Source organism: Ictalurus furcatus, chromosome 20, assembly GCF_023375685.1.
Source record: "Ictalurus furcatus strain D&B chromosome 20, Billie_1.0, whole genome shotgun sequence".
NCBI classification, from domain to species: Eukaryota; Metazoa; Chordata; class Actinopteri; order Siluriformes; family Ictaluridae; genus Ictalurus; species Ictalurus furcatus.
Genome location: NC_071274.1, coordinates 17,374,732 through 17,394,211, shown reverse-complemented (window position 1 = coordinate 17,394,211; position 19,480 = coordinate 17,374,732). Strand labels below are relative to the sequence as shown.

General features: G+C 40.5%; 2 protein-coding genes across 3 annotated transcripts in view; both read right to left on the bottom strand.

Annotated features, from left to right (window-relative positions):
- The window catches only part of chico, a 31,034-nt gene extending 22,704 nt beyond the window's left edge, over nucleotides 1-8,330 (bottom strand). For both annotated transcript variants that reach the window (XM_053651417.1, XM_053651419.1), the window contains exon 1: nucleotides 8,246-8,330. In XM_053651417.1, coding sequence (XP_053507392.1) covers nucleotides 8,246-8,272 — 27 coding nt within the window. In that variant the 5' untranslated portion in view covers nucleotides 8,273-8,330. The remainder of the gene's footprint in view (nucleotides 1-8,245) is intronic.
- A 7,477-nt stretch (nucleotides 8,331-15,807) lies between these two features.
- The window catches only part of gna11b (guanine nucleotide binding protein (G protein), alpha 11b (Gq class)), a 55,920-nt gene continuing 52,247 nt past the window's right edge, over nucleotides 15,808-19,480 (bottom strand). The window contains exons 6-7 of the mRNA XM_053651116.1: nucleotides 18,360-18,513; nucleotides 15,808-16,402 (exon numbers count right to left, since the gene is read on the bottom strand). Coding sequence (XP_053507091.1) covers nucleotides 16,212-16,402; nucleotides 18,360-18,513 — 345 coding nt within the window. The 3' untranslated portion in view covers nucleotides 15,808-16,211. The remainder of the gene's footprint in view (nucleotides 16,403-18,359; nucleotides 18,514-19,480) is intronic.

Genomic DNA, 19,480 nt, shown 5'->3' with positions numbered 1-19,480 from the left:
CTTTTGTAATAGTCGTGTACGAGTCCCTCAGTCGTCCTCAGTGTGAAAAGATGGATCACAACATCGTTTAGCCGCTGTTGGAAAGGGCTCAAATATGCAGAAGATGCTGGAAAAGCTAAGAATGGGCAGGACCTGGAGTATTTTACTGAAGAACAGTGGGCAGTTTAACTGCTCAGGACAAACAAGGGCGGTGGTAGCTCAGTGGTTAAAGGCTCTGGGTTACTGATGTTACCGCAGGTCAGAAGTTTAAACCCCAGCACTGCCAAGCTACCACTGTTGGGCCCTTGAGCAAGGCCCTTAACCCTCAATTGCCCAGTTGTATAAATGAGATAAACGTAAGTCGCTCTGGATAAGGGCGTCTGCCATATGCAGTGAAATATAAATGTAAACAAGGGACTCATGAAGAAATATCACAAAACAACAACAAAAAAAAACAGTCATGGATCATCCAGGTAACAACACACAGTATTAAGAATCAAGGCTATGTAAACTTGTATGTAATAAGTATGTGAACAGGGTAAATTTTTTTTTTTTTAATAAATTCAGCAATGATCTTGTCTTGTGGACTATATGTAAACATCTGTTATGTGAAATAGCGTATTCAGGGGAAGGGGGGGGGGGGGGGCGAGAGAGGACCTCTCTGCTTTGGTAATACCAGTGTTAACCAGCATTGTACGAAGCACACACGTGCACTGGTTTTTACTGGAGATTTCAAAACAGAGAAATACAGCTCCCAGCCGTTTGTCATTTTGTTCTGTGCATACATAAGGAGGAAGAGTGCAAGGAAGGGAGGGGGAGAGGGGAAATGGGAGGGCTGTGTCTCAGTTTGTGTGTGTGTGTGTTTGTTTAGTGCTGATGGGGACCGTGGGGGATTAACCTCCCATCCTGCTGGGGGTTTTGTAGTACGGTCACAGGGCAGCGGTGTTAATTCAACCAGCCTTAATAATGTCCTCTGGCGCTGCCCTCAGCCCTCCCCCTCCATCACACACCACACACACGGCTCATTACTCCGGGTGTGTAGGGGGAGCATGTGGGAGCATGTGTGTGTGTGTGAGAGACTGTGTCATATGCTTGTGTGTCTTAGAAAGACAAAAGAGCAAGCAAAACCCCCTCAGTGTACATGCTGAGAAGGTATGATGGAGAAAAACAGCTGGAGGGAGGGGGGATAAATGTGTGTGTGGGCTGTGCGCTACAGTCGATGAATCTTTTTGCACACAGCTGGATAGGTGTAAGTGTGCGCGCGTGTTTACGCACATTGATGTAAGCGTAGGTGTGTGATTGCACCTAGTCGTTTTTCTCCATGTCTCCTTCCATCTTATTCTCTTCCATCTCTCATCCTGTTGCATCAACATGAAGCTACACTTCATGAATGGTTTACAAAAAGCTTTGCATATGCTTTATGATCGATAGGTTAAAAAGAGGGGGACAAAATGGACAAACGTATATCCGGATCCTCGAAGACATCCGTACAATAGTGTTGTGAAAAAAACAAACAAATAAAACTATTAAAATCAGTCCCTCCAGGATCGCAGAAATGAACGGAAAATCGAGAAAATCACAAAATAACTCTGCGAGATCGTGTCCTGACTGATTAGTAGCCGTTAAGAATTGGACAAAGGTGAACTGTTGCACACTCAGGGCCGTATCTGGAGTCCAAGAGAGACGTAAACATTTACGTGGGGAAAGTTACGCGTATTCAGAGTCGGGTTCTGCACCTGCTCAAGTTGATTTTCTGAGCTCCGCAGGGTTGCCAGATTTTTCTTGAGTAGAAGCATCCGAGATGGGTTTTTCAATAGCGTCTCGATCCCTGCATATAAAAACAAGCACTTGCCTTCAAGTATGAAAAATTCAAGGATAGAAAACATGGACCGAAGAAGGAAATAGCACTTTTTTCCTTTGTTGTCAAAGGTAATATATTGTAACATAAAAGCAAGAGGTGTCAGCCAGCCACATCACAGCACCTCATGGAGGAATACATTTCCTACATCATCATCGCCACATCCTGCCGTGTTTAATACCGCGTTTATCTTACCTCCGAAGGAGCTCGCAATCACGTCGTTTTCAACCTTCGTGTATTGAAGTTGGAAAAACGATAACGGACGCCTGCACGCTTGTCGTTGGTTTTGTAGAAGAAGGATTTACATTTTCCTCCACAAAACAGCGAAGCAAACATTAATATGCACAGCATAACTTATTTAAAACGTAAGAAGTGCTACTTCGTTTACTTCCGATGCTGCGAGAAGCCGTGTAGATGTAGACGCGATGTAGACGTCGCTTGCTGGACTCCGGAGCTCCGAGTCGAGGAGGCCAAGTCCCCGAGTGTTGATTTGTTTTGGAGGAACAAAGACAATTTTGTTTTCTTCCCCCCTGGTCGGACGTCAGGAATGAAAAGTTATGACCTCAAGTCGAATGCTGCGTTTGATATTTGATATGGTTCCACATAATTGTGGAAGTAAAATACAGCTGTGCAGGTATGCCTAGGTGGGACACAACCACTGAAAGTGCGAAGCCCACATATAAGGTGAAAAAACAACAACAACTGATGGCTGAAAATGATCCTCTTAATGTGTGTTATAAACAATAGAAATCCATAGAATTCCCGAGCTAATGTACTCCTTATGCTTTAAGGTGTTCTACACAATGAAGTAAACAGACAGCGTAAATATACGGACATTTATTTATTCATTTGGATTCGCAACGTTAAACAACTTTCTCATTGGACAACACTGTTCTACACCTTTTTGTTTTTATTTATCTATTTGTTTATTAAGTCCCCGTGAAATCAAAAATGAAGTTTTGTGGCTTTTAGTATGAATACGTTAGCCTTAAGGTTATCTATAAGCTAGTGTGCTTCAAAACCATGATAAAATTCACATTCAGAAGATATACGCGTTAAAGAATTACAGTCTCTCTCTCTCTATATACCACCAATACAGGAGCAACAGATTTGATGACATCATTCTGCACTTCAGCTTCTCATCAGATTTTCTGCCCACTCAAACGCTCTCGTCCCGCCTCCGACGTTATTAACAAAAGTCGCCGTCGTTGAGCGGGAGAAATCATATCAGCAAGCACGGGTCGTAAACGTGTCTTTGGCCGTTTGAACGTTTTATTCAGAAGTTGGTTAAGAAGGAAATGGCTTGAATTCATTTACTTTGAAGAAGGAGGCATTTGTGCCAGCTCAAGGCTTCGACAGGAAGGCAGATACATCGGTGAGGTATTTTAAAAATTTTAAAAGGGGGAGGAGCCACTCGATATGCCCTGTCGTGACTTCCTGTTTCAGTGGAAATAATGTCAACACTGCATGTTTCAAGGCACTTCATGGGGACTTTATGCATTCATTAATCCATCCATCCATCCATCCATCCATCTTCTATACCGCTTTATCCTTTTCAGGGTCACGGGGAAACCTGGAGCCTATCCCAGGGAGCATGGGGCACAAGACAGGGTACACCCTGGACAGAGTGCCAATCCATTGCAGGGCACACACACATACACGTTCACACACCCATTCATACACTGCGGACACTTTAGACATGCCAATCAGCCTACCATGCATGTCTTTGGACTGGGGGAGGAAACCGGAGTACCCGGAGGAAACCCCCACAGCACGGGGAGAACATGCGAACTCCGCACACACAGGGCCACGGTGGGAATCGAACCCCCAACCCCGGAGGTGTGAGGCGAACGTGTTAACCACTAAGCACCGTGCGTCCACATTAATTCATATTTTCAGTTAATATTTTTCTATTCTCAAAACATGAAATGAAAACATTACAATTTATGCAACACAAACATTAATAATAACTTTTTTTTTTTTTTTGCCGTTTCAGTCTACAGCGCCCTGAATCCTGGTTTTGGTCATGGAGGTATCTCTAGATAGGAATACGACTCGCACTACTAAAAATGACACAAAATCCATGATGAAGCTATCCAGACCTCCAAATATGCATCTTTTCCCCCCTCCACAGTGTCTGCAGTTATCCGTCTTCCCTCTAAATGACGCACGTAGACTTCAGAACATTCGTCTGCACAGACATCAGTGTCACAGGCAGCTATAAAAGAGAAATATGAAGATGTGACCTCTTGATCACAGCAGGCTCATCACCATAGCTCAAGTCACCTCCTTCATCACAAGCAGCTAGATGCAGTAAACACCAGCAGAACTGACAATTTCACTAAAATCATCATTACAGCAGATCATTTCTGCAGAAGATATTGCTTCAGCCTTTCATATTGCCTCAGATCGCAGTAATGCATTTTAGAGAGCACGTTTTAGACATTACTCAGGCAGTAAATAATTAGTCAGATAAGATATGGTTCGATTCTCATCCCCTGCAGGATGTCGCGTCTTTGAGATCGCGGAAACAAAATCAAAGAAACTCCGTGATATTCGGAGGAGTTTGCGATTTTTCTAAATTGCCACCGATTTTCTGCAGATTTGGGCCGTGTGACATCATCACAACGGGCCATGTGACATCATCACAAAGCGCATTCAGCCAAAACCCTCTTCGAGTCACGTGTTGAACATGAGTACAGCTAAAAAGGTCTCATTTACCAACAAACATCACCGTGAAACGCAGTTTCGCCAGTTCGAGTACGTTTCCGCAAATAAAAAGCACAAAAGTTGGATCGCAGATTTTGAAAAAAAGAAGCAACAACCAGAAAAAAAAATCCCTCTGCGAAATCCTTTACAGAACGGATTCTCAGGAAGAGTTTTGTCGTAATCAAAATACGGATGTTAGATTAGTGCTAACATATCAGCAACGATGTGTATCCACAGCCCATGGTGCCTGATAGTTCCTCTCTATAGAGTCCAAAACTAGCAACAGTTTATACATTTATTCACATACATCAGAACTGCTGAAAAGGTTTCAGACTCGGCCTCGGTAGCCTTTCAAACACGAAGCACCAAAAGGCAGATCTCTTTCGTATTATCTGTTTACACAGGAAGCAGGACCGGGCAGGAAACAGGAACAGCAAATCCTCTCGAGTGGAGGCCTTTCAACAGCCTGCTTAAAGCTTAACAATTTACCCATCAGCCCCACAAGGCCCTTGGCTAACCTCTGGAGCGAAGATTCAGCCAGACCGAACGCACATTCCCCCTTCTCTTTTGTACAAAGCCAGCCGAGTCCCGGAAGGTCAAGATGTGACTGCGTTTCCATTTGATCCGTTCGTCCTAATCCCGGATTCAAGGCAGAATTGAAAATCTTGTGGTTTAAGCGTGAAGCGTGGGACAGATAGGGAAAGACACAGATACGCTGGCTGTAGAGCCAAATGACACATTTGGTGATGTGGAAAGTATGCGCAGTAATGAAAGATATTAGATTCTTTTAATGAAGCGGATTTTCCCGTCATATTTAGCTTGGAATGATCTAATAACACCGAAGACTGAGAATTTTTGTTCACTCAAAGTCCCTATAATCCCTCTGTTTGAGGTTCCGTGTATTATCTTACTGCAAATAAGACTGCAGTTGCACTGTGAATCGGTGAATTCGACATCGAATTATTGCTGAAATCCATTATTTATCCATTTATAACAAACAAAAATATACAACGAGAAAAAAGAGAAACAGTCTGAAACCGAAAACGGTGAACTCGGCAAAAACGTAACACGGTCTTCAAATAAACAGCGTTCTTTATTAACAGTTTTCTAAGCTTCGTTTCCGCTAATCGTGGTTTATGAATACGCTCCAGAGTCTTTTCGTTTTACGTTCGCCATTCTGGCACAAATCTCACGTGTGGGCGGGGCATAACAGTGCTTTGCTCTTATTGGCTAGTGAGATTTGGATTGACAGCTCAAGTGTCCAGCTGAGGAGGAGGATGATGAAGACATTGACGATGACGACAACCACGCTCCGTGCTGCTCCTGAGAGCTCATCTCGAAAAAATAATCGCATGAGACTCCCCAAACCTCAAATATTAATTACAAACTAATATACTGACTAAATAAGCAAGTAATTTCCACTACAAAGTACAAACACTATAACTAATACAGTGAACCGCATCCAGAACGCTCTCCAAAATCACCGAAGTCTCTACTTCGTGGTCAGTCCAAATCTCACTAGCCAATAAGAGTAAACGCTGTTAAGCCCCGCCCACTTGTGAGATTTGTGCGGTACACTAAACGTAAACGAAAACTCTGGCAGCGCATATTCATAAACCATGATTATTGAAAAACGAAGCTAAGAAAACTGTTAACAAAGAACGCTGTTTGTTTGAAGACCATGTCGGAGTTCACTGTTTTCAGTTTCAGACCGTTTTTCTTCTCTCTCATTGTATATTTCTTGAAAACTTACTTTTAAGTTACAATACTTTTGGAACAAGATGAATCCCATACTTAACTAGCCAAGTGCCTTGCCATTTATTATTACACTGTGTTAGCTACCACTTTTGCACCTAGTCAATTAAGTATCCAGGCAACCAAAACATAGGACATAAGACATAACATTACTTGACAAACACACGTCTGGGAAATGTCTCCCATTCAAATAGTCTTCTTTTACTAGAGATAACGTATTATCGACTACTGTTCTGCACTTGTTTCTGGTGAAAGCGTGTGAATCTTGCGGCACTCGTATCGTCATAAAGGATAAAAGCACTTTTCAAGGCTCCAAGTTTAGATTGGATCATGCCTCGAAAGCTGCTTTGAATAAAGGCGTGTGCTTTTATGTAAAAATGTAACATAATACGGTACAGACACTTATCTTGAAAACTGAAGTCAGAACGGCAGGTTCGTTCAGAAACTCAGGACAAAGTGAATTCAGGAGGACTATTTATTACAAGTCGGTGGAAAGAAAAAACCCCTCTCCTGAAAGCCGGAGCGAATTTAAAATGCAAATGGAATTCCACGGCATAACTTGGGTGGCCCGAAATGAACCGCGCTAGCAGGTGCAGCTCGGGCCAATTCCCTCATTAATTACGAGTCTCTTTAATGACCTTGTGTTTGTATACAAAGCTCCGTCTGTGTTGCAGGCTGAAGACCCCAAGAGAGCGCAACACCAAGCAAACCAACATCAGGGGACTCATTAAAGAACACGGTGCTGCGTGTGGGGAGCCTCACGGATGGAAAAGGAAAAAAAAAAAAGCATGAAAAGCTGTGCAAGGGGGAAAAAAAAAATAAAAAGAGAAAAAAAAATGAGAAGCACACTTGACCTTTTCAGCCTTTAAACAGCATCTTTGTCTGTGCAAAACAAAAATGAAGTGGCCTCATTGCTTCACTGGACCACCATTAGGCCTTTGTGGAACAAAATGGTTGCCCACAACATGAGCATTTAAACTTTGTTATATATAAACTCGGAAAAGTCCGAGGAATGACAGATTATTACAGGTTATATAATATTTGCTATAGTAAGAGCTAACACTTTCTCCGGCTAACCTGCAGACAAAGCAAACGAAGCGTCTCATACTCCCTTCCTGCTCTTAAACGCACATTTGGTTGGGTTGTAGCTTTTCCACCAGCGTTATTACTTTTCTATCCTTCAGCTCATTAGTAAAGCCGTTTAAGCGTTATGTATTTCCTGCGTGCAAAGCGGGTTTCCTCTGGGTTCTCCGGTTTCATCCCACCTCCCAAAAACATACCAGTAGGTGAACTGGCTACAATGAATTGTGTACGAGTGTTTGAACGTGTGTGAATGTGAACGGTGCCGTGTAATGGACTGTTGTCCCGTCCACCGTGTATTCCCACTACACGCCAAGCATTCCTCCAATATACCCTACATATAGGTACACGAGACTGACCAGGATAAAGAGATGAAGATGCACGAACGTGTATAACCCATGTAATGATCTCTATGCAACAAGACTAGACTATGTTCAAGATTCTTTACGGATTTTTTTTATTTTATTTTTGCCCACATGTGAAGCTGTGTACCTAGGGTGTACTAGTGCACTATTCCCAAGATGTGAGCCTCTCTGCAAGCTTTTTAGGAGGCAAGCCATATTATACAGGCTTTTCAACACTACACACCTGTTATACCATTCCACTACAAAGGATGCATATAATGAATGAATGAATGAATGAATGGATGGATGGATGAATGGATGGATGCTCCAGTTTTGTACAGAGACAAGCAAAATGCACAATTGCAAAATAAACAACAAAGAAAATCCAGCTAATGTATCCAAACCTAGACAAAAACATGCAAATGCATGCATATATGAAAATATCCAGCTCCTGGGATTGCGTTTAGGAGAGAAATCGAGATTTTGAAATGATAAAATGGTATAAAAACCGCACACTTACCGAGTGCCTGGCTTGTGGAAACATCATGTCAGTTTTCTTGGTGTTTCTTTCTTCTCCAAGTGAAACTGAACCCAAATCCTTTGTTTTGTTTTCTTGTTTTAGCCTCGGGATTATGGGTTAGGGGTACAAAAAATAGATATAGATATAGATAGAGATCGAGTCTTTTGCTTAAGATCTGTTTGGAGTGAAGCAGGAAAAGGGCAATGCTCTGGAAATGAAATCAGCGCGTGCACAATCTGCTAGCTAAACCGCAGCTAGAGCTAGAGCTACAGCTAGAGCTACAGCTAGCCTGGACAACTAACTTCAGCTAAGATAGCTTTGCTTGTCCAAATCAGCAGGATCAGACAGAGCTGACAGCAAAATATGATTACAGAGGATGCGTTCTGACCGAGCAGCAATCCAAATCGCGTTGTGTGATGGGTTTTGTTGTTGTTGTTGTTGCTTTTTGGCGGACAATCCGGCTGCCAGGTAAATTATTATACACAAACAGCTTGCGGATGCAAAATTTATATTAATTAAAAAAAAAAAAAAACTAAAAAAAAATACAAACAACCGTGCAAAACTGCTCACACCGCAAATCAGGCAATAAAGTTGGTTTTAACGCTTCCGTTCTTTAAGCGTGTGTCTTTATCCGGTTCTCCTGTAAGTAAATGTGAGATGCGGGATGGACGCGGCGCTCTGAAGGCCCATTTTAGATGTCAAACGGATTAGATTACAGTGTGCGGAAGTGCCGCCGCGTTAGCCCCGCCCATTCAGACGAAACCCCGCCCCGCGTACAACCCTTGTACTTGGATTCCAAACGTTCGAGAGTGACGCAGAGACGTAATTAGCATATTCAAATTTTGTACGCAAAATTTACGCAGACTTTTAGGGATAAATGATCACCGGAAGACGGTAACATTAATTATTAATCATTAAACACGACTGATAGACTATAATAATAATAATAATAATATTTAATAATAATAATAATAATACATGATCCTTAATTGCTTAATTTATGTTTTAAATGTTTAAAAATCCTCCCATTCTGAGAAAGATTGTAAACTGGTGAGAAGCAGTGAAGAATTTCATTTGAATGATCTACATAAGCTTCTTAGAAATAAAATTGTGTTAAGACTGGATGCTTGTAAAAAAATTTTTTTAAAATAAATAAATAAAAAAAGAAGAAGAATGTGAAATCTGCTCTGCTTTCCATTGTGTTGAAGGTCTAACAGGTTTCTTGTATTATTGTACAATCTCGAGCTGCCCCCATCTGGTCAAACAGTGTCATTTCAGCATGCTGTGGATGTGCTTCATCTTTACAGAAACGATTTATTTAGTTGTTGGAGCTAACAAATTGTTCTTGATTTGATAAAGTGGCATGATTTTGAACTTGATGTTCACACATTTGCCTTTCGAAATGTCAATTTTAAAACCAGGGTGTGAAAAGATTTGATTAATGTGAATACACGGCAAGAAAAATGACTTCTTAGCAGGTGACTCATTTCAAGCTTTAAATTGTCTTACTCTGTTGGCAGATCACTTAGTAAAATCATCTGAACAGAACAAGACTGTAAAAATGAGTAAAAATGCTTGGAAATGGGTTTAATAACTTTAGATTTAGTTTAGTGTATGGGGCTTAGTGGTTAGCACTTTTGCCTCACTCCTGTGTGGAGTGTGGAGTTTGCATGTTCTCCCTGTGCTTTGGCCGTTTCCTCCGGGTTCCTCCCCCAGTCCAAAGACGTGTGTTGTAGGGTGACTGGCATTTCCAAATTGAATGTGTGTGTGATGGTGTGCAGTCTTGGGTTGGTACCCTGTTGAGGGTGTTCCCCCCACCTCATGCCCGGAGTTCCCTGTGTTAGACTCTCAGCTCCCTGCAACCCTGTGTAGGATAAACGGTTGGAAAATAGATGGATGGCGGGTTTATTGTAGTTTTATAAGACCTACACCTGCTAAGAAGTCATTTTTGCAGTATGTCTATAGCTTGTCAAACCAAAATGCAGATGTGTTGCTTGCATATGTATTCACTCACTTGGTCAATGCTTGGTAGAACCACATTCCAGCTACCGGTCTTCTGGGATGTGTCTGTCAGATTTGCACATCTGGATCCTGATATTTCTGACAATACTCTTCTTGGCAAAATTGCTCAAGCGCTGTCAGACTGAATGGAGACTGCTGGTGAAGAGCAGTTGCCACAAATTCTCAATGGAATTGAATTCTGGGCCATTCAAACACATTCATGCTCTTGGTGTTGAACCACTTGCGTGTCCAATGTTGCTTTGACAGTGTGTTAGGGTTGTCGTCCTCTTAAACAGCTCTTCCAGGATGTGTTTGGCTCCATCCAACTTGCCCTCAACCTTAATCGGTTTCCTAGACCCTGCTGATGAAAAGCATCCCTACAACACAATGCTACCACCACCACGTTTCACCATGGATGATTTTCTCATAATGATGAGAAGCGTCAAGTCTCTGCCCAATGTAGAGCGCTGTGCTAAAGCCAACAAATTTAGATTTACATTTAGAACCCGATTTAACTCGTCACCTGTTATTCAAGCTCCAGTGATCAAGGTTTAAAAGAAACGAGTAAAAAAAGAAAGAAAATCATACAGGTCTCTGAACTGCAGTGCTATGCTATGGAGGCAAAGAAAACAGTCAAGACAGGCAGCAAGTATAGGAACAAATTTATTTAAATTTAAAACAGATACTTTATTTTTTATTATTTTTTTTTAATAGATTTTTTTTAGAAGGCGGTTATGAAAATCTTTTCCATGTTTGAATGAGGTTCAGGCAACAGTGGTTGAAATGAATCAATACAAATAAAGACAAAACAAAATAAAAATATGGCAAGAATGTTGTAAATCAATATCCAATATGATCCCTCGCCTTGAGGGCTTTAATATTAATATATTTTCTTAGCCCATGAACTCCAACCCCAACACAGAGCACATGCATTTTAAAAATTACAATTTATTTAAAAAACAAAACAAAACAGTAGTTTCTCTTAAATCTTAAATACAGAATAAAGTCATTGTGTGTGTGTGTGTGTGTGTGTGTGTATATATCTCTTATTTAGTGTTTCCGTTGGTTTTTAAAAAGGGGACCATGTCTCATCTTTTGGTCCTCGTGGGATCTGGACGACAGTTGGCACTTATATAAAGTCAGTCTCCATGAAGGGTATTGGCACATGATATAATACAACATTTACACCTGCTATAATGGGGGGAAAGAAAAAAACAAAACAAAACAAAGGTTTCACATGCCACTCTGCATCATCCTTACTAAGAGATGGTAAAATGATCTTGGATTCAATAGTGTCCAAATACAGGGGGGGGGGGCGCGACGGGACATACACAACTTCCAAACAAGAATTTTAAAGTACTAGCCTGCAATAGTAGTGCCACTACAAACTATTACTGAATCATTCCTCTGCACGAAGAATTACTTCCATGAATCACACCCGCTGTACCACTTTCTTTGCCGCCTGTGCTAATGTATTTTTCTCCTTGTATAACCGGGCGTAAACCATGATTCATGCTAACTCCGTTCAGGCACTCTGATAATACAGAAATGTTAAATAACTGCAAGGTAACAATGATGGTGGCCAATACTGCATTATGAGTGTTTATGGTGGAATGGGAATAATAATAATAAAAACAAATGACCAGAAAGATTCTTAAAATGAGTAATCTGCTTCACAATACACTGCACTGTGCTTAATGTTCTTCTTGTGATGCTCCTGACACTGAAAATGCCCCAAATCTCTCAAATAGAGGTAGACATTTTCCTAAGATCGCTGGGCAGATGAGCTTAAAAACGTAAATACTTTTCCACTGCTATGACGATGGCAAACTGAGTCCATTCCATTAATTCAAGCGATCTATGTAGTCATTAACTCTGACTTGCTCTTCAAAGGGGCTTTGGAAGCTTTACTCATTTTGTGGCATGAGAACAACAACAATTATAAAGGATTAAAAAGAAAGTGCATATAAAATAATCAGACCATTACATGCCTTAAAGAGTCCTCATAGGACAAGCATGTACATCCATTACAATCGGACGACGACGACTTTTTTTTCTTCTCTCCAACAAATACGTATTCATAGTGTTGTCATCCTGAGACTTCCGTCCATATCGCAGTTAACGGATTGACGTTAATGATCTTAATCCACAAACCAAGACTAAATCACAGATGTACAATAGATATTCCAAGACAGAAAGGACATGACTAATGCAGGATTTTACTTTGAACATTTTGGGTATTTAATAAAACGGAGATCTAGTTTGGTAAAAACTGTTAGGCTCTGTAGAGACCAAACAAATACTGCCGAGCAAAATTGGAGTGTTGCCTAATTTTTAATCTTCAAATCATTTGCATTCTAGAGATTTGAGCTCTTCCTCATTCAGTTATCAAAAAAAAAAAATCAATCAGATTTCAGTTTTGCCTAGCAGAGATTTAGCCACCTCCAGATTATTATAAATGACGTAAACAAATAAATAAACACTTGCCTTTTTTTCCCCCTCTCTAGACATCACTAGGGTTCTAATTTACTGAAGGTTTGTGTGTGGAAAACCCGACAACAGCCTAAATTTTTTTTTTTTAGATTAATGCAGAGGTGCAAACATTATTAACAAGAAAACCCAGGCCTGGATTATACTCGTTTTTAACTATGCATATGATTACGTAAAACGTCTACCGCATTTATCTTCGAAAAACCTCATATTAGGTGTCGAACATACTGAAAGGAATACTGAAAGGAATTCTTTTGAATGTAAAGTCAAGAGTTTTTGATTTGACAGCGCTCATGACGACGATCACGACGACGGCGGAATGTTTGCAAAAGAAACCGAGCTCATTAGCGTGTTTAATGCCACTGTGCTAAACATGACCCCGCTAAACATTTACTTGGAAACCAGACAGACAGGGATGTTCTGGCCAACACATGCCATCTAGTGGATCTTGCTTTTAATCCTTCAGATATACATAAGACACACAGGTGAGTAGTGAACAATACATGAACCAGCCTTTAGCTGAAAAAGCATAGTTTTTAGGTATATTAACGTATTCAATAATGCTGAAGTAAGGGGCGAAAATTTCTAAACGCTCCAGATAATCCATACATCTTGGCACCTCCGCTCAGTACGTATGGAATTTGGGCCGTTCCGACATAAAGAATTCACAGGATGCTGTCTGTGCATCAATTTAGATTCAATTGGCGCCAGCAGTTATTTACTAGCGCGTGAAATTCACTTCGGAATCTTCTAGAAATGATGATATTATTACAGCAAGGTAACTCGCCTTTAATATTAAATCACCTTTCAAATTGGGACCTTAGTGTTTTGCTGTTTGTATCTTTATGTATTTATTATTATTATTTTTAACCAAAAAGGCTGATCAAAGAAGTCATGTTGGTTTAAAAAACGAAGGGCAGTAAATGTAATCTGACGGGACGAGCGGCTGAACCATAAAAGCTATAAAACTCCGATCCTCCGTGACTTTGCGGAGACAAAGTCCGTGACGATGAGACTTTGCTCGTGTCGCCTTTTCACCTGTCCTGGCCTGGCGTGAGGATTTTATGCATGTTGTTAGCCCTTGATGATAAACTATGAAAGGAAACCTGCAGAAAACGGCAACACCCTTCCCCTCCCCCCTCCCCCGACTCATCATTTGTACAATGGTGAACAAACTGCACGTGATTAAAAAGGAAAAGAAATTGTACGCTTAGATGTTCTATCGGTCATAAAAGACTTTACTATTTGTTTTAAAAGTACTTCACTTCAATATCACATGGAAATCTGAAAGTTTATAAAGAATGGAAGAAAATCTGGATAATGTAAAATCATGTTGCCAATTTGTTTTGGTTTTTTTTCCAGGGGGAAAAAAAAAAATAAAGTAAATTAAATGCAATAAAAGCGAATATATCCATAAAGTTTTGTACAGCAGAAAAAGACCCCACCGACTTCAAAACTGGTCCATAAGTTAGATAAATAAACACTTCTTTATTAACTTTAGTTAATCTTTAGTTAATTCCCCTTCTTGAAAAACTGTTTCAGATCTTTATATACCGAGAGTAATAACATTCACACCGTAAGAGGGGGCTGTACTCGTGGTTTTCTTCCAAACCCGAGAGAAAGAAAAAAAAACCCAAACGCTTCTCTCTTCGATTTTTCTTCACACTATTGCTCAGAACCGCTTCCATGTACAGCTACGCGTATGTCTTCTGAATAATCATAGTGAAGAAAAAAAAGAATAAATCACAGTATCAATAATATTGTAATTCATAAGAAACCAACCGAAACCGTACACAATTACGAAGTAATTTTTTTTTCCGTTTTGCCAAAGATACTGTACCACAGACTTTTTTTTTTTTTTTTACATAAGCAATAAAGTGTATACGTATTTACAAATATAAATATACACAATCAATTAACTTGCGACCTCCTGCACCCCCTCCCACCCCCCTTCACTTAACACTAGCTCCCGACCCCAAACGAAGCTAAATTAACGCACGTGTCTCCACAAACTCTTATTTCACAAGATGTCTCCGTGTTAAAAAACAAACAAACAAAAAAACGTAAACAAATAAAATAATGTGTGCGTCAGGCCACTACTTGGTGGTGATATTACTGAGTGCACTGTTGAAGTATCTGGAAAAAAGAAAAGAGGCTAGTCATGCAGAGTATGGTACCAGCAACTGATTTTGAAAAATTAGTGGGGAGGCGGGGGGGGAAGGGGGGGGAACGTGAACAAGGAAAGGTGCAAGCGGTTTCTATGTAAAAAAAAAATCCTTAAAATAAACATGGGAAAGAAGTAATGGAACATCTTAAACTGTGTGAAAATTGCCAAAACAATACCTACTGAGTCAATATCTGTACTACACACTGATAAATCCGGATAATCTTTAAAATTTTCATTTTCTTCCCCATCTTTGAGGTGCTGTTATACTTTATGTGATAACAGCAGTAGCTATAGTAACCTATCATTACAACTTTTTTTTTTAAATGATCATCTGAGCAATGTACATCGATTTGCATGACCTCGACCTCTTATCCTCATGCGGTCGTTACGCATCCCCCCCCCCGCCCCCAAATACAATGCTCACAAAGTGTACATTCATGGATGCGAGGTGAAGACTCGCCTCGCACCGCCCGTGGAACCCGCTGGAAAATCCTTTGGATTCTTGACTCCTCTGAAAACGTGTAATGGAGCCATTCAGAACTTCTAGCACCACAGCGCTTGTCCTTGTGTCCGTGTGTAAATAAGATGAGACTTTCTTTTTGAACATTTTTTCCCCCTCTCATTGGCAAGATGAAAAAGCCAGGGGGGGGGGAAAAAAAAAATCAATCCATCCATCCAGGCAGGCAGAACGAAGATTTGACTGGAGAAGTAGAAGGAAAGGTAAGGGATGTCAATTCCAGTTTCCGCTAGCATCTTTGTCGATAAACACGATATCGTCTGATCAATTCTGTCGTTTTAAACCGATTATATATATATATATATATATATATATATATATATATATATATATATATATATATATATATATATATATATATATATATATATATATTTAAAACACTTTCAAAACGAGAGTGAAAACAAGAAGTCTGAGTCTATAACCCCGCCCCCCTGTCAACAAATCTGAAAATAATAATTCCCAATGGTCCAATTCAAAGGAACGAAAAAGAAGGAGGGATGGATGGAGGGAGGGAGGGCTTGGACATGAGCTGCCGACGAGAGAAAGTGGATGGGTTTTGGCAAAACAGACAAGAGGGTAAAAGCAGGGAAGGTCTGGAACACCCTCACGCAGCTGGACGAAAAACTAGAAGGCTGGAAAACAAAGTGGACCGTAGGTTATTGAGTGATGTGTGTGTGTGTGTGTGTGTGTGTGTGTGTGTGTGTGTGTGTGTGTGTATGTATGTGTGTGTAGGGGTGTGTGTGTCTGTTCTGTGCTGAAATGTGCGAGTAGTCCCCGGCAACGGCGGCCTACACCAGGTTGTACTCCTTGAGGTTGAGCTGCAGGATGGTGTCCTTCACGGCGGCGAAGACGAAGCGGATGTTCTCCGTGTCCGTGGCGCAGGTGAAGTGCGAGTAGATGATCTTGTCGCTGTCGGGGTTCAGATCCACGAACATCTTGAGGATGAACTCCCTCGCTGCTTGCGCGTCCCGCTGGGGCCCTGCAGGAGGAAGCGGAAAACTTAAAGTGCCAATTGAGCTCGAAATCGCACACCATTCAGATATGAACTGTTTTGACTGCTGAAGACAAGAGAAGAATAAAGTGATCACTTTATTTCCAAATAACTCCAACAGACCCATTTGTATTGGTGTGAGAGTTGCATACTGAAACATTTCCCAAAATTCTCCCTAAAATAATAATAAAAAAAATTAATACTTGAATTTTTAAAATTTGTGATAAATTGCTATCAATCTATCTATATATATATCTACACACACACACAGACACATATACATATTATCTATCTATCTATCTATCTATCTATCTATCTATATATATATATATATATATATATATATATATATATATATATATATATATATATAAAAAGACAAAGATAGAAGTGTGTAATTAAATCAACATGTAAATAAAAAGTGCAAATATAAAAGTTATGGTGAAATTCATAGAATAAAAATAAGGTTAGAGTGCAGCTTAAAAGAGCAGTAATAGAATATTTAAGAAAGAAAACAAAGATAAAAAAAGCAATACAATGAAAGTGCAAGATGGGTTCGTTGGATAATGAATGGTTCTACCTTTCTAAATTGGAACTTTGAAAATTATTATTATTTTTATAAGTAAGGGATAATCCATGTCTCGGTGTGCATGACACGATTTTAACGTATGACGTGGAGGCAAAAGAACCTCTGGGTGCCTCTGCAGAGTACATGAAAATGGTGTAACGCACATAGGCGTGGATTATCCCGCTTGTGACTGAAGGATAAAAATACGGCTCATTTTTGTTAGTAATTTTCTTTATGGGTTGTTAGATCTAAAATTCTGCTCGCTCTAAATCATACACAGAGATAAAGTAGCGATAAGATTACATGTATTTGGATGAATTCTAATAAATAGTTAAGGGGAAGACCATTCATTTAGAATAGTGATTAAACTGACTGGAACTACCTGTGCATTATGCGTTTGAATACACACCTTCCAGTCAAGCAGAAAAGCTGACATTTTAGAGCGCAATGACAACTCCGGATAATCACACGGAATATTTCAATATAATTGGCTTGCAGAAATGTAGTAGGAATCAGTGGGCATGAGTCAGTACAGTATCTTACTTTGCATGCTGCTTTTCTCATGATCTAAACCCTATACTGAATCAAATGTGCAGGCTATTAGTGCACTTCCTTTGTAACTTGGTAATACGACTGTAGTTAAGTGTACTTAACTACAAAACTGGACTACTGGAACGCACTACTCTCAAGGCCTACCAGCCAGCTCCATCAAACCCCTTCAGATGATTTAGAATGCAGCAGCACGCCTCGTCTTCAACCAGCCCAAAAGGACCCATGTCACACCCCTTTTCATCTCCCTCCACTGGCTTCCTGTAGCCATCCGTATCAAATTCAAGGCCTTGATGCTCAAGTACAAGACCTTGTCTGGAACAGCACCCTCCTACCTCAACACTCTCCTGAAGGCTTACGTTCCCTCACACAATCTGCGATCGATCAATGACCGACGCTTAGCAGTGCCTACTCGGCTTGGCTCAAGCTATCCAGAACCTTCACACTATCTGTCCCTCAGTGGTGGAATGAACTTCCGACCTCAATCCAGACCGCAGAATCTGTCACGATCTTCAAAAAACAGCTAAAGACCCACCTCTTCCGTGAGCATTTAACTAACCCCTAAAAAAAACGCCTTACTCTGGCCCTTACACCTCCACTCTGCGCACTTTGCTTCTCTAGAACTCGATTATAAATCTTGTAGCACTACTTGTATTGTTCTCCGCTTGATACATCGCTTTGCTTGTATTTCCTCACTTGTAAGTCGATTTGGATAAAAGCGTCTACTAGGTGAATTAAACGTAAATGTACTTCATTTGAACTTGTTCATCGTGGAGTTATCATTGCCCTGTGCGCAAACAAAATGCACAATTTCCAATCACTCTGTACCATCAAACTCTGGGAAGTAGTCGACCAGGTGGGAATAGGAAATCTTCTCCTCCAGGAGGTCCTTCTTATTGAGGAAGAGGATGACCGAGGAGTTTTGGAACCACGGATATGTGATTATCGTCCTGAAAAGCGCTTTACTCTCCTCCATACGGTTCTGAGAAGAAAGAGACGGCTCATTAGTACAGACAGCTTCATAGTCAATGATCATTGATTAAAACCTGACAAAGAAAAAGAAGGGGGAAAAAAAACAGGATTAAAAAGTAAACATTACAAATCAAGGCTTTCTGACATTCATTACAACATCAGGGCAGAAAGCATTTCCTTTGCCAACATGCAGCTCCGTACATATAACCGATTACTCATACGTCAGTGAATCATGCCACTATGAATACAATGTAATAGGATTTTTTTAAAATAGTTCTTTATACAACAGTGTCTGATATCACCGACGTCGACGACTTAAATCTTCAGTAGACAAATCAAGAGTGACTGTGACGCAAACTTTTCTGGCCACAAGCTTCAGAATCTCAAAAGGCTGCAATCTGATTGGCTCTCCACACATACATATATATACACACACACACACAATGTGTACATACTTCAGTTTCCAGCAGGCAAACAAAATTGATCGCGTGTGTGGGGGCTGAGGATTGGTGGAGTGTTTGTAGCTTGTCCTTACAACAGTTGCTTAGAATTTAAACTGGTCATCTAGATGGCTGCTTTTAATCTGGATCGTTCTAAACACAATCATTGTTAACATCTGGGGAATCAGCTGTTGTCAAAACCAAGAAACCTCAAAGTCCGGAGAGCCTGCAGTCAAAAAGGGAAAGCGACAGAGCCCATGCTAAAATGAGAATAAATATCGGCAAGGCTTTTGAGAGGTGGCGAAAACACAGGGATCTGAAGACCGATGCAGAGATGGCTTTTGTTCTGCTGAGCAGGGAAGACATTTGAGTGGCTCAATAGGTAGCTAAATAGCATTAGCGCAGTTGTTAGATTGATTCAGCTAGATATTGAGTTTCTTATTTTGTTTTTTTTGCTTTGTTTTGCTATGGTCCGTGTGGTAAATTGCACGCGAGAGAGAGAGAGAGAGCAATTCACCCCTACTCCAAGAAAATAGT